The sequence below is a fragment of the Octodon degus genome, unplaced genomic scaffold (assembly GCF_000260255.1).
Source record: "Octodon degus isolate 3935 unplaced genomic scaffold, OctDeg1.0 scaffold00017, whole genome shotgun sequence".
In the NCBI taxonomy this organism is placed as follows: Eukaryota; Metazoa; Chordata; class Mammalia; order Rodentia; family Octodontidae; genus Octodon; species Octodon degus.
The window spans coordinates 16149791-16165250 of record NW_004524593.1 but is presented as its reverse complement, the minus strand read 5'-3'; the positions used below and the strand labels follow the sequence as shown (position 1 = coordinate 16165250).

General features: G+C 51.9%; 1 protein-coding gene across 2 annotated transcripts in view; it reads left to right on the top strand.

Annotated features, from left to right (window-relative positions):
- Ptpn14 (protein tyrosine phosphatase, non-receptor type 14) overlaps window positions 1-15460 on the top strand; it is a 171736-nt gene that overhangs the window by 128139 nt on the left and 28137 nt on the right. For both annotated transcript variants that reach the window (XR_002820174.1, XM_004626869.2), the window contains 5 exons: window positions 1131-1218; window positions 2204-2286; window positions 4980-5037; window positions 7965-8043; window positions 10007-11475. Coding sequence is in view for 1 of the 2 variants with exons in the window: in XM_004626869.2 (XP_004626926.1) it covers window positions 1131-1218; window positions 2204-2286; window positions 4980-5037; window positions 7965-8043; window positions 10007-11475 (1777 nt within the window). In the remaining variant the exon portion in view is untranslated. The remainder of the gene's footprint in view (window positions 1-1130; window positions 1219-2203; window positions 2287-4979; window positions 5038-7964; window positions 8044-10006; window positions 11476-15460) is intronic.

Below are 15460 nucleotides of genomic sequence, written 5' to 3'. Positions count from 1 at the left end.
AATTTCAAGTCTATTTTCTTCTTCCCCTAGCTCTCTTCCTTTCCAAGGATGACATTGAAAATGAAAGTACTATTACTTTTCACTCCTCCAGCGAGTATTAGTTGAGGGCTCTGTGCTAGGATCTTGGCTTGGCACTAGGAGCACAGACAGAAGAGGCAGAGCCATTCCAGGGCTGCCGGAATTCTGGGGTCCAGTTGGCTCCAGCGAGGTAGGGTCTTCTCTCAACTGAAGGGCGTGGCCCGTGGGGACTTGCATAGGTCCTCCTTCTTGCCTGGGTGTGGTGGGGAGGAGGAAGGGCTTCGTAGGGAAGTTGGTAGAACTGAGCCTGAAGAGATTTATTCAGGCAGGGGATGGCAGGAGCATGATCAGCGACAGGCATGGATGGAACTGGGATTCCAGACTGAGGCACTGAGCGCACAGTGGGCTGTCATCAGAGAGGGTCAGGCATTGGCCCCAGGTAGGTCTGGGTGCAGCGCTTGCCTGGCATGTTGGCCCAGGTTTGATCCCCAGCCCTGACACAGAACAATAAAGACAAAATTCAAGACAGGATTAGAGTCCAAAGGGAATGAGACGGAGCACCTTCTCTTGCCTGGTGCTTATTTCAGCAGATCCCATTGGAAACAGGGTTGCCCTGAAGACAGAAAAGGGAACTATGGAGCTCCGTTGGGCTCAGAAATGCAGACTGAAGTATCCCTGGGCACTCGGTTCGGGTTGGCACGGCCACTCTGCAGAGCATATGGCAACCCGCATCCGTGTGGGTTCTTCAGTCCAGGGGCTCAGCGACTCAGGACTTTGTGGTAATGCTCTGCTCCTCCCTTGTTAAAAAGCAGGGGTCATGGCAATGCCTTGGCATTAGGGAATACAGAGGAAGAAAGCAATAGAAGCCCCTTGCACTTTACCTCGTAGCCTGGCGTATCAGTGTCCGAACCCATTTTCCACAGAATGCTTACTTGTGTGAATAGATGGTGCTGTGTTCCGTTTGGTTTTCTCCTTTGTGAGAAGGAGCATTTCTCAGATGCTTTTTGAAAAAGGGTTACATCACAGTTTGACACAGCGTGCTTCGCCTGGGCTGGGTGTGGAATCCTTGGAGCAGGGCATGGGCAAACCCAGTTGCATTTCCTCTGTGCCAGATGGAACGACATCGGGACCATCACCCACAGCAAGTCCACTATCCTGGTGGAGCTGGTCAGCAAGGAGGAGACGGCCCTCTTCCACATGGTGAGCCGGGCGGCAGCAGGGCAGGGTCCATGGGTGGGGCGCTGTTTGATGTCCTTCCTTTGTTCTCCTTGGCTTAAGAGAAGGGTGTTGCGTTAGGAGATTCTTTCTGTCCCTTGCCCGCTGCTGTAGTCACTTGTTTCAGGGGAGTGCTGGTGAAATCCCTTGCGCAAATGCCTGTTTCCAAGGTGATTTTTGGCTGTCAGATGTCTGTGGCAGCCTTACTGGAGCCTGATGTGCTCTTCTCTGGTGGGCTGACGCCCTGGCGCTCTGTTTGTGCCCTTGTTGGAGTCCCAGGTGGGGTTGCACTGCCTTCCCCTTTGCTGGCTGAGATGGGTTTCATCCCCATCATAGCCTGAGCTTCCCTGAAGACTAGAGTAGCTGTAGAATCCCTCCTTGCTCCCCACCTTCGTCCCGACCTTCTCTGTCTGGTGGTTGTTCTCTGCTCTGCCTTAACTCAGTTATTTGTTTTTGGGCTTAGAGTTAGGTAAGGATATCACAGAATCCCTGAGCGTAGCCCCAGAGCCTTGGACACAGAAGTGCTTTAGCAGAAAGCATCTTTTGCCCTTCCCCAGCCAGCTTTGTAGGGTGCTGCCCTTGAGACTCGCAGGTCGGTTGCTGCCTGGTGCACTGGATTAGTTTGTATTTTTATTTGGTACATGGTACAGGGTCTCACTATGCAGCTTGGACTCATAGTGATCCTGTTGTTTACAGCCTTCCTGGCTCTGGGATTATGGGTTTGTGCCACCATGCTGGGTCTCGGTGGCCAGCTCACTGTGCCTGGGGGCGGGGCCAGAGCGGCATGTGGTGCTGGGGATTGAACCCCAGTCCCTATGCTTACCTAGGCAGGCACTTGGTCCCCTCACTGAGCTCACTGGCCCTTAGTTTGTACTTGAAATGTGGGACATACAATATGAGAATCTTAGTGCAGTGCACATCTAATCAAAAAATAATTATATTTCTTCCCCTCCCTCTCTTCCTTTCCAAGGATGACATTGAAAATGCAAAGTATGTTTCCCGGTTATTTACAACACGGCACAAGTTTTATAAACAAAACAAAATCTGCACCGAGTAAGTAAACACCGATCCCACCCTCTCCCAAGGTGGCTCGGTCATGTCCCATCTGGGGTTTCTGGGAGGCTGTAGGTCACTTTTTCCACTTGTTCTCCTTCCTTGATCCTTGCAGAAGCTAAAGAAGCAGGTGAAGGCCAGGTGGGAAGGGAGGCTTTAATGATGAAGACCCGCCAGCAGAGCCTGTGCCTGGAGAGAAAATGCTTTGCAAATTGACCGCCCGGATGGCTGGGCCGCATTAGTGCAGTTCCAAACCCTGGCTCTGAGTTCGGAGGAGCAGTGCAGTGCCCAATTTGCTGGGGTGCCCCTCGGGTCAGACACGGGGCATGTTCAGAAGTGGTGACAGTGGCGCGCCAGTGCCGGCTTGAAAGGGAAGACGCTGCTGTCATCCTGGCCCGGCCGCGCTCACACAGTGCACAGCCCGCTAACCCTGCGTGCGCTCCTGGGTCGTGCCGTCTGCCTGCAAATGAGGGTCCGGGGTAATTAGAGGGCGATTTGGAAGATGCCAAAATGTGTCACAGATCTGCGCCTCATCTTTTTAATTTAATTTGAAAATAAAGGGACGTGTGATGTGGGCCCTTTCCGTATGGCCTGACCTCGGAGATCGCAGTCCGGGCTCCCTCGTCCTCTTACCTTAGTTGTCTTCAAAGACATTCTCAGCAGTGTGCCCATGCGCCTGAGCACCCAAGGAGTGTAATTTGGGTTCAGAGAGCGTCAGGATGTGGATGCAGGGTAGAGCCGCTTCCCCGCTCCCACAGGGACACTGCCCAGAGGGGCAGCATTTGGCCTTCCAGCAGCGGGCACAGAGAACTAAGTGCCTGGGTCGGGGTCGACAATTTTCCCCACAGGGCAGAGGCTCTGCGCTTGGTCAGTGCCGAGCTCTAACAACGCATGTGACAGTCCCAGGCCTTCCCGTGAGTTTGGCCTCCAGGGGACTCAGAAGGCCTGACTGAGCAGGGAAGGCAAATTAGGCTGTGGCGCACATCTCAGCCCTGTTCTTACAGGCGTGCCGCACACCAGTTTTGATCAGGTTCCTCGGTTGGCTCGGTGCGATTCTACTCTGTTCTTTGCCTTTGACTTGTCAGGGTGTCCTTGACATTAACAGGATTTCTGTAGTTGACTTCTGTAGGGTCAGTCAAAACCGGTGCTGAGAAGAGGGACTTCACGGTCGCCCTTTGGCTTACCCATTCCTCAACAGCTGGCGGCTCTGCACGACTTCCTGAGGGTTGCTTCCCTTATGATCTTTTCTTCTAATTTAGTGAACTTCACCTATGAGACTGAAAACCAAGAAGAAAGTGTGTTCCATTCTACTTCTGTAATGGGCCTTCTTTGCTCCTTGCTGGCGTGGTATGGGAGGTTCCTGTTAGAATTTTTTTTTTAATGTTTATTTTATTAGTACACATTTTCAGTACATCCTGAGGAGTTGGAACATGTGCATATGACAGCTTAATTTTTTTACCCTGGGGCTGATTAAAAATCTGATTAAAAATTGAGACTGTCTTGACACATATATATTAAACTCGAGATGTGATTTCACCCACTCAGCACAGATCTGCTAAGAGATGGGACATCCTTCCAAGTAGCATTACCTCGCGGCCTCCTCCTCCACGGGGTACACAGAGCCCCTGTCTGGGGCCGTCTGCGCTCTGACCTCTGACAGCTGGCCCTCGGTTTCTCTTCCCCTGCAGGGCCCCTGTTTGACATCTGCCAGTGTTACTCGAGGGAGGACTTTCTGTGCTTTGGGGGAGGAAAGGCGAGGAGAGCATGGTGAACAGTGTCCTGGTGACATTTTATTTGGCTGATCTTTTTTAAACATTACTCTGTCATGTCCGTCATGTCGTAAGAGAATTGTATGACCAAGAAGTTAGGAAGGGGGTGAGCTGAGAGCATGAAGAGTCCTCCAAAGAACTTTAACTTGACAAAAGCCTCGTGTCCTTTTTATTTTTTTCTGAGGACTGGGGAAACACTGCCGCAGCCTTTAGGGCACCTTGGTCAAAAGTATCTTGGACTTCAGCTTTCAAGAACTGGACAGGATTCCACTCTTTCACGCATTTTTAGCTCTACTTTTTTTTTTTTTCTTATTTAAATCCCTTTGGTGCTCCGACTGTAGCAGTCTGGTTGAGGGTATGTAGCTCGGGGGTAGTACACTTGCCTAGCCACTGAATGAAGAAAATAGAATTAAAAAGGATCTGGTCAGAGAAGTACTTGTAATACATGTTATCGCAACAAGAAGTGTTTTTATAGGCTTATGCTGAAAAATATTTTACCTACTTTGGAATTTCATTTGACTTCAAAGCATTTTTTTAAAGATTTTTTTTTTCTTTTTGCCTCTCCTGATCTTTATTATGAGAGATTTCACAAAGGCGAAAAGAGCACAAGTTTTGAACATCTGCATAATCATAATGGTGGTACTTGTCAGTTTTATTTCTTTGAAAAAATTCTCATTCTTTTAATATTGGCTGGTAAAACTTATTACTAGAATAGTGTAAGTTCCAGACATTTTGAGAATAAGGAGAAGGACAAAAAAGGAAGTGGAAGCTGTTCTCAGCATCTAGACGTGGATGGCGCGTATGCTTTGGTGTACCTCTGGCTGACCTGGTCATCGTTCCCTTGCCTTCTTCCCTCATCTGTCTGCCCTGTTTCTAGCTGGTCAGTAATAATCACCACTCTGTTTTTTCCAACTCATCACCTAGGCAGTCTAATTCCCCGCCCCCCATCAGACGCCAGCCCACCTGGAGCCGGTCCTCCCTGGTGAGTGTGACATTTTCTGATCCAGCAGGCAGGCTGTTGGCAGGAAGCGCTGCAGGAAAGGGGTTGGGGGTCTCGTGCGCAGGGGCGAGCTTTGCGAGACTGTAGGGGGCTTCAGCCTGCCAGGGCGTGGGGGGGGTGTTGGTGAGCTCCACTGGGCCCCTGGTACCGTTGCTTCCTGAAGGTCTGACTCCTGCCCGTGCACCTTCGTCTTCAGCGGCCACCGCCGTGTGACTCTCTGCCCTTTTTGCCGTGTTTCCCACCTTCCATCTCTTCTAGACATAGCGTGGCTACATCGCTTCAGTTCTAAGCTTCACTAATGCTTTTGTGTTCCCGGCTGTAGACTGAACTTAATAAGCTCATCAGAAAATCCCTCCAGAGTGAGCAGAGATTGAATGACTAGTTAGTGGTCTTAGGAAGAGTCTTGGGTGGGAACAACTGATTGTCTGTTTCCTAATTTTAAGGTTTTGATTAGTCAAAAACATTTGAATTGATCCACTTTTCTCCCGAATCTTTTAGGTCTTTTTTTTTTCTTTTTCTTTTCTGTTTTAACTACTGTATTCATTTTGTGAGTGTGAATTCAAAGACTTGTTACTTTGAGGATTATTTAAGGATAATATGACAGATGTCAAGAGTTAGTCTTCTTTAAAAGTTTCTGCTTGTGAGGTCATAGTTCTTCAAGGTGATGGCTTTCTATGCACAAATGAAGTAGATATGTGGCCTTTTTATCTTTCTAGATGAACAGTTCCTTTGAGCTGATCAGAGCGTCAAGTAGTTTTGTCTGAAGTGTATTCCCTCTAATATGTCCTTAGCTTGTCTGTTAGAAGGTAATTACTCTTTCTGGAAAATGCGTGGCCATGGACTCTTGCAGCCCAGAGCTGGGCCCCTGGCATCCCCAGACAGCCTCTGAGGCCTGGCTGCATGTTGTCCAAGCCTGTCACATGCGTGCTCTGCCTTGGAGATCTGAGGAACCTGCTGGGCTCTCCCTGGAGCACCAGTGGACTTATCCATGGCGCTGGTTTCTTCATTCTTTGTTAATAGAGTTCCTTTTCTTTACAATCTGGTGTCCTAATTAGTAAGACCCTTCATGTCCAAAAGACTGCGGGAGGCAGGTTGTTTAAAGCCACTGTGGGCTCTGATCTCGTTATCCAGAGAGGAGAGCAAGTCCTACCTTTCTTACTGGGATGCAGATGGTGCAGAGGAAGCAGATTCGGGCTTCCCTCTCTCCCTGCCTGTGAGACTAGGAACAGTCACAAGAGTTCTTGCAGCAAGAGAGAGGACATCCAGACGCCCAGTCTCTCGCCCTTGTCCCTGGCCAGGGTACCAGTCGATCCCTGATTGTTTCTTTCCTCTGCTGCTGTGTGATAGTACAAAAATTAGTTCTTCTTACCGTGTGCTTGTACGCTTAGGTCAGCTTGTAAACAGTCACTTCATAGATTTCTTTTCTAAAATAAGAGCAAGAAGAGATCATAGACGATCTTTGTTTTGCCGTGTATTTCTGTTCCTTTGTACAAATCCCTCCTCCCATTTAAAGGAAGGGAAAAAAAAAAAAAAACCCGCTTAAGTCAACCATCCTGAGGTGGACAAATGTAGTGGAATTATGTATTATCAAGGAAAAATATTTCTAATTTACAACTCAAAAGTCAGCCAGGCGAGCACTTGAGAATGTTTAGAAACGCGGACATAGCCCCTCTGCTCTGGTACCAAGTGCTGGTCTCCAAGGTGCGTTGCGTTTCAATTCTTTTGTTTCTTCTCTCTTGATTTCCTTTTACGTTTCGTGCCCCATGTCTTTATTCCCTTCTTTATTTGCCCCTTTGATGTGGAGAAGCTGGGGCTCCTGATGGCTTTGGCCTCTTATTTGTTCGCAGCTTTGTCAGCATTCTCTTCTGCTTGAAGCATTAGCTGTTTTTTGTTGTTGTTGTTTTTGTTTATTTATTTATTTATTTATTTTTGGTACGGGAGATCGAACTCAGGACCTTGCACTCGCCAGGCAGGCACTTATGGCGCTGAGCTATTTCCCGGGCCCTGAAGCATTAAAATGACATCTGTAAAGCCTGTAGAAATGTAAAAGACCGTGCTGTTGGGTGACTTGCCAGCCCCTCTGTCTTGGATACTTTCATGGTGGGGGTCTCTTTCCTGGAGCCCTGATAGATGGTAACATGGGTGCTCGAGGTCAGGGAAGGAGCTATGAGGCTTGGCTGCGTGGAACGCGAACCCTGGTGAGGTCACACAACTTGTTCTAGGTTACAGTTGGGTCTCTCCATATGGCCTTTGCCCACCCAGCAGTGAAGCCATTAAAGTTTTGCTTTTGTTTTTTTATTCCTCTGAAAGCATTGCCCTCTCCTGTAGCAGGCAGGGGCGGGACCACACCTCAGTGGCCACCCTTAAGAGTCTAATGGAAAGGATTCTGCTTCGGGGTGAGATGTGTTCAGCCTATGTCCCCCAGCCCGGCTGTGAGAACTAATAGGCTCACTACGGGTCACTGTGTGGATTTTTATGTCACGTCACTGCTGGGCTCAGCTGACACTAATGACCTTGTCCCTGTTGGTAGTCGCTGTGGATCTGTGGACCGGGGTCAGTGCTGATGGGTAGGAGTTTGTGGCCCCAGGAGGAGGTCTGTTTTGAGTAGAGTAAAACAGGTTTGCTTTTCTTTCCTAGCTGGGTCTAGCTCCGACTTGTTAAGAAGGCAGGTGTAGAGGGCACAGATAATGAATAGCTGCCCTGGGCTTTGGACCTGGCCTCTGGCTCTCTTGACCTCACTCCAGCTTCCTCGTTTCTCCCTCAGTGTTTCTCCAGTCCCAAGCCTGGTGATGGTGCGGGATGCAGAGGAGTGTGTGCAGTGGGGACTGGAGGCTCCTGTGGCTGGGGGTGGCGGGCTAGTGCCAGGGGGCCTCTGCCAGACCTTCCCAGCCCTGTGTCTTCTCTTCCAGCCCCGGCAGCAGCCATATATCCTGCCACCCATGCACGTCCAGTGCAGCGAACACTACTCAGAAACGCACACGTCTCAAGGTAATGTGCCTCCCTGCTGCCCGGAGAAAGCTGAGTGCCAGGAAGGAGCCGAGAAGCTTGTCTTTGTCCTAAGTGCCAGTGGTGGCTTCCTTGGAACAGGGCCATTGGCTGAGTGACAGTAGCCAGCAGCCTTGGGCTGTGAAAGGGCTTTTAAAAAATCATTTACCACTAAAAGGAGGGCTCCCCGGAATTGGCTGCTTGGGGGGCCAGGGCCGAGGCACTGGGCAGGCCCTGTCTTTTCTCCGTGGCCTGGGGAAGCGGAACCACACAGCCCAGCGAGCACATTCACCCTTCACGGCCGATGTCAGAAGCTGATGTTGGAAGCTGGCAGCAGCGGGTGTCTTGTGGTGACAGAGGATGCAGGGTCAAGGACCACCAGGGGAAACAGCCCCAGCCTTTCCCAGCTTTCCACTCCTCTCTCGCTCCAGCCTCTTTCTTGGTGTGACTGATCGTCGCCTCTGGGGATAAACAAAATCTGTTTTATTCCTCTTTTTGTCCCTAAACATGTCCCATGAAAAAATGCATGAAAGCACCCATTCCATCAGGAATGGCAGTGGCAGTGGTAACCACTGACGGAATAGAGCGGCGGTAATGCGCAGCCACTCGGAGTGCTCGCTGTGTGGCGTCTGATTCGTCCTCATGAGCTGTGGTGCTGCTGTTACTGCCGCCTCACGGGAAGTGGGGCGTAGGGAGGTGGATGGTGGCATTGGGGCCTGCAAATCGGCACCTCTGAATCCTGATTCCAGTCCCTTGTCAATAAAGGAGATGAGATGGCAGAAGACCTCAGATGCTGACATTGTATTAAATGGATCATAAGTCCCCATGCTACTGCTGCCTGGCTAGTTTGAATCCTCTGCGATACGACAGGTTGAGAATGGGAACCGACACCAACTCTGTCGAGTTCATCATGGGAGTACATTTTATAAGCAAAATTCCCCCGAAGCCCCTGGAGGCAGGTGAATCGCAGCACCTTGGCCTCTGGGCTCTCTGAACTTTTCCTGCCTGGCTCTTCTGGTCAGATCTGGATCCACGCTCTACTTTTCAGACAGCTGAATGCTTTCTGTCACTGTCTCTGCTTTTGCCTTATCTGCTTGGCTCATGCTCATGCTGAAGTAGACGGTGAGCCTGAATGTGACCAGGTCTCAGAAGTGTCTTAGCTGGAGGCCACCTGCCTAGAGCGTGGGGTATGAAGAAATAGGTCCATCTGGAATGAACAGACCTCACTTAGAAACCCACTGCTCTCCCTAGGTTTTTTCTTTTCTTTCTTTCTTTCTTTTTTTTTTTTGGCGGAACCAGGGATTGAACTCAGGCCCTTGGGCTTGCCAGGGAAGCGCTTATTCCACTGAGCCATCTCCCTGGCCCCTCTCTAGGTTTTTGACTATAATTTTTCTTTTACTAGAATTGCCCCCCGATGAAATCAGAGCTAGAGGGAGACTTCAGGAGTGGCTGGGTGAACTCACGATTCTCATTTGCCTTCCACTCGCTGTTGCTTCGAACCATCCAGCCTGCTGACCTCCTGGCTGTCTCTTTATGAATGCTCAGCAGTGCCTCGGGCAAAGGGACGTTTTTGTTGTGGTCAGTAAGAGCCAGGCCAGGAACTGGGTAATTTCAAACTTACTGCTTCACTGAAGTTGTTGACTACCTGGCCCCAATATCTAGTCCTGTCACAGCTGGATCAGGCATAGGAGGAGGCGTCTGTCCAATGCAAGGGACATAGTCGGGGGTTTGATGGTAAAGCTCGTGGCCTAACCCAGAGCTGTGCCCTGTGTACTTTCCTCTATTCAGGCTCGCACTTTCAATATGCTCTAGAGGGTCCTTTGTGTATGTGGGAATCGTAGCTGAGATAGTATCAGTTCTGTGGAATATGTGTGCAGAGGTCACAGGAGTTATGACTTACATTAAGTGGGCAGGAACTGTGCGACATATGATGGTGTGAAGGCTCCTCTGTGTGTTTGACTTGTAGACAGCATTTTCCATGGGAATGAAGAGGCCTTGTATTGCAATTCTCACAACAGCCTGGACTTAGGCTACTTGAATGGCACCGTCACCAACGGGAGCGTGTGCAGCGTCCACAGCATCAACTCCCTCAGCTGCCCCCAGAGCTTCATCCAGGCCTCCCCGGTGTCCTCCAACCTCAGCATCCCCGGGAGTGACATCATGCGACCCGACTACATCCCCAGCCACCGGCACAGCGCCATCATCGTGCCGTCCTACCGGCCGACCCCTGACTATGAGACAGTCATGCGGCAGATGAAGAGGGGCGTGGTGCACGCAGACAGCCACAGCCAATCCCTGCGGAACCTCAGCATCCTCAACGCTCACGCCTATAGCCAGCCCGAGGAGCTGGTGTACAGCCAGCCGGAGATGCGCGACCGGCACCCCTACAGTGCACCCTACGCCCCGCAGGGGGGTTACAGCCATGCTCTGGTCAATCCAGCTGACCACATGAACCCCAAGAGCGGTGTGGTGCCCAGCAAGCCCCGGGCCAGCGCCATCTCACACACGGTGAGCACTCCAGAGCTGGCCAACATGCAGTTGCAGGGGCCCCAGGGCTACCACGCGGCCCACGTGCTCAGAAACTACCTTTTCCGGCCGCCCCCACCCTACCCCCGACCCCGTCCCGCCACGAGCACCCCGGACCTGGCCAGCCACCGCCACAGGTACGTGAGCGGCAGCAGCCCTGACCTGGTGACGCGCAAGGTGCAGCTGTCTGTGAAGACCTTCCAGGAGGACAGCTCGCCTGTGGTGCACCAGTCCTTGCAGGAGGTGAGCGAGCCCCTGCCAACCACCAGGCACCACGGCGCGGCCAAGCGCCACAGCCTGGAGGTGATGAGCAGCATGGTGCGCGGCATGGAAGCCATGACGCTGAAGTCACTGCACGGCCCAGTGGCCCGCCGCAACACGCTCCGCGAGCAGGGCCCGCCCGAGGAGGCGGCACAGCTGCCGCAGTTCCACCACCAGAAGACCTTGTCCGACGCCACCATGCTGATCCACAGTAGTGAGGAGGAGGATGAGGAAGAGGAGGAGGAGGAGGCGCCCGCGGCTGCCCCGCCGCACATGCCTGCGCTGCAGGAGAAGGTGGAGTACAGTGCCCAGCTGCAGGCCGCCCTGGCCCGGATCCCCAACAAACCCCCGCCCGAGTACCCGGGACCCCGGAAGAGCGTGAGCAACGGGGCGCTGAGGCAGGACCAGGGCGCCCTCGCCCCCTCTGCGGCCAGGGCCCGGATGCTGAGGCATGGCCCCGCAAAGGTGCTCAGTGGCTCCCGGCCAGACCAGCTGGCCATCAACGGCTCTGCCCTGGGCCCGTCCATCTCGGAGCCTGACTTGACCAGCGTGAAGGAACGGGTGAAGAAGGAGCCAGTGAAGGAGCGGCCCGTGTCCGAGATGTTCTCCCTGGAGGACAGCATCGTGGAGCGGGAAATGATGCTGAGGGTAAGTGTGTCCGTGTGTCATGTCCAGCCCCCCACCCCCACCCCATGTCCTCCGTGGGTCCGTGTGCCCGAGCAGGTGTGAGGCCGGTCAGGTCTGTGTCTATTGTGCATGTTCAGAAATTTATTAGTGCCTGCTTGCATTATATAATGGTCGCACTTCTCTGGAGCTGGTACGTGTTCATAGCACTCGGGCTGGCAGGATAGCTCAGTGGTCTAAAGCGTCTGCTTAGGCAAACTTAGGCAAGCCTAGGGACCGAGGTTCGATCCCCAGTACCACATGCAACAGCCCCGCTCCCAGGGTGGGCTCATCCGGCCACCAATAAATAAATAAATAAATAAATAAATAAAACAAACATGTTCCTAACACATCTTAATTCTTTTGTTTCTCCTTCTTCCTCTACCCTTTTCCTCCGTTTGAAAAAGACCTACTTCCCTGTTTCCTCTTACCTTTTATTTTGCTCTGATTTCTGTGTACATTGGGCTTCTTATCTAAGAGAAGCCATGTGGTAGTTCAGCTCCTGCATCTGTTTTATTCACCATTATGGTCTCGGGGTGCATCTTTTTTTTTTTTTTTTAATGTATTTGGTGCAAGGTCTCACAACAGAGCGTGGACTCAGTGATCCTTCTGTTTTCAGCCTCCCCAGCACTGGGACTACGGGCAGGGTTCTGGGGCTGGCACAGTGTATGGTATCAAACCCAGACCCTTGCACTTGCCAGGCAGGCATTTAGACTGCTGAGCTATCTCCTAGTCCCATTGGTCTGCTTTTAAAGGATCTTTAGAGTTCGCTGAGTGCTGCGGCAGGAGGATCATAAATTTGCACTCAGTGTTGGCAATCTAGAGACTTAGGAAGACCCTGGATCAATATAAAAAATAGAGAAAAAGACAGGAGATGCAGCTCAGTGCAGAGATGCTGGGTTCGATCCCAGCCCAGCTTTGGTTTTTGCTACCAAAACCAAACTAGACTCTCCGTTACTGCTGTCCTGGAAATTTTCACTTCTTCAGAAAAATCATTTCATGACATAACTAATGAAATCAGGTTGGTTTCTTGTCATTTGCCAGACTGCACCACCTGGGATCCCCAGAACGGTGGGAGCTTAACCCTGGCTTGGGTGGGGCTCGTGCAACCCCATTGTGAAGTCCAGTCCAGGAGAAGAGCGAGTGGGCCAAGTTGTGAGGGGTAGAGTCGCTGTGCCCGGAAACCCAATCAGACACCCAGTCCCTAGCGACTTTTTGACTGTGACGCAGAGATGACCGCGACCTCTCTGTTTTGGCAAAGTCCAGCAGCCTTGAGTTTGGAACCTGCACTAACTTTTCCCACTTTTGCAAGTGGAAGGGAAATCTGGGGATAGAGGGAGTAAGACTGGGGTGGTGTCTTGGGGGCAGAAGCTCCCGGCTAGGAAAACAGTGACTCGTTGGCATCAGGGGATTTTTGCACACCTCTTGCCCCACCTCTTAAAAACAGCATTAGCAGGAAGAATCTGGAATCTCTCCATTGCATGATGTCTTCGGCACAGCTCCTTCCCTGCTGCTGACCCCGTCAGGGCCACCTGGGAGCACGGGATCTGCTGTTCTTTTCTTTTTCTTTTTTTTTTAATTTTTACGTGTGTGTGTGTGTGTGTGTGTGTGTGGCCAGCTCAGCCCACTAGGGGGCGGGGCTGGCTGGCATGTGGTGCTGGGGGATTGAACTACGGTCCTTGTGCTTTGCTAAGCTTGTCCTAAATAGGTGCTTTAAACCACTGAGCCATCTCACCAGCCCCATCTGCTGTTCTTTTCTGTCATGCTGTTTCCTCCACCGTGGAGAATATCACCCCGCAGACTTCGCCCACAGCCTCTCCTTCTGGGACATAATTACGCCAGGCCTAGTCTGTTTTCCTTGTGGCATTTTCTGTCCAATCCCTTACACCCAAGAGCTCAAGCGCTTCGACTGTCAGCCAGGACCAGGGTCCTGACCTTAGAGGAGGACGAGGAGGCCAGGCGGTATGGAGCCCGGAGACCCCAGGATGTAAATGCAGAACCTCAGCCCCAACCTAAGGGCATCCCCCCATCTCAGCTCTGTCTGGGTGAAAACAGTGCGCAGCATAAGCACTGGAAGTGGGGGGCAGGGGTGGGGAGAACTGCCCTGGGGCCGCCTTGGTGTACTGGAGCCCTGGCGGGGTGATGGATGTTTTAGGGCCTCCGCCTTTCTGGCTCTTTCTTTCTCTGAGGCCTTGAAATCACCTCCCAGCTCTCACCCTGAAGTGGGCCACAGAGGAGGGAAGGCATTTTTTTTTTTTTTTTTTTTGTTCTTGCTGGAAGCCGATAGGCTGAGGAGCCAGAAACCTGTGATGAACCCAGGGTTTCAGGTTTCAGTGGGTAGGTAGACCAGAATCCTTCTCCAAAAGACAGGCAAGTTTCTGTCTTGTGTGAGGTGCAGTTGGGGTGCAGGGGTGAAAGTCTGGACCTCAGGATCATTTCCACAGGACTCTTGCTTTCTCAAAACTTAGAATTAAAAGAGGTGCTGAGGGGAATTTAACTTTCTCAAAAATGAACTACTAAGTCAACAGCTGAAAGGTAGATGCCACATCTCCCCATGAGTGCCTGGAATTGAGGGAGGAAAGCTGTTCCTGTTAGCCGGAAGTCCGTGGCCACCCCTCCCTCTGGTGGGCTCATCCGGCTCTACGATACGCCCTTGTTCACTGTTGGATCTCCTCGATCCTGGGGCGCAGGCATCCCTGGCACAAGGCCGCTTTCTGATTGCGCCTGAGATCCCTACTGCTGTGGCCACTCCTTTCTCCCCCCTGATTGGAAGGATCTGCTCACCCTGCATGATCCAGCACCCTGGCTGCAGTGGGACACCCCCCCCACAGCGTGACTTTATAAAAGGACAGAATAAGAAAGAAGTCTCTAGTGGCTTGAACAGCAGTGAGGGATAAGGGGCTGGGAGATAGCTCAACGGCATAAGCATGCCTGCCTGGCAAGTACGAGGTCCTGAGTGCGATTCCCAGTACCAAAAAAATAAGAAATGAGGGCTAAGAGAAATCCTCCCCCAGAAGAGGCTGCAGACTGCCAGCACTCTGTGTCAGTCAGAATCTGTAAAACTCAAGGTTTCTAGCTGGGCATGGTGCTGTATTCCTACAATTCCAGTTCTGTGGGAGGCTGAGGCAGGAGAACTCCAAGTACCAGGTCATCCTAGGCAATGAGTGAGACCCTGTCTCAAGGTGGAAAGTGCTGGGAACTGGAACTCAGTGCGAAGGCCTGGGCGCAGTCTTGAGTGTTGTAATAAAACAAAACAAAAGGGGCCTGTGAGATAGCTGTGGATTCAGCATCTGCTTAGGCAAGCACAGGGACCCAGTACCACATGCCATGCCGGCCGTGTCCCCAGGCCCACTGAGCCAGCCACCATGGCCGGGCCTGGTGGCATGCGCCTGTAATCCCAGCACTGGGGAGGCTAAAAACAAGAGGATCACTACAAGTCCAAGCTGTGCAGTGAAACCCTGTACCAAATACTTAAAAAAAACCAAAAAACTCAATTCGCCTCTTTCTTAGCAAAGCCCCTCTAACCTCCAAGACAAAAGTGTTTGTAGGCACAGCTCTCAGTGGGCTGCCTTCATGCCTCTCTCAGTTGAGGACAGTGGGGGGCCTGCAGGCGACACTAGGTACTGGGGGGGGGGCAGGATGTGATCAGGAGTTTGCTTAATACTAAGAGCTCTGCTTTTGGCACTCATAGCCCTCAGTGCGCGCGAACTGGAAATACGAGTTTGGCACCCCTAGGATGGAAACCTGGGAAGCCCTTCCTCTTGTCATGCCTCTGCCCCCATCTCCCCATCAACAACAGGGCAGGTCTGGAAGTGGTGCAGCCATCTGTGGAACGGGCCCATCCTTGGGTTGGGTGGGATTATTCGTGTGGCTTTCTCTTTTTCTGCCCCCTCTTCCTGTAGCGTGTCTCTCTCAAGCGTGTGCCCTCCCCCCGTCTTGTGAGCCCTGTGTGCAGCACTGTGTGTTTGTT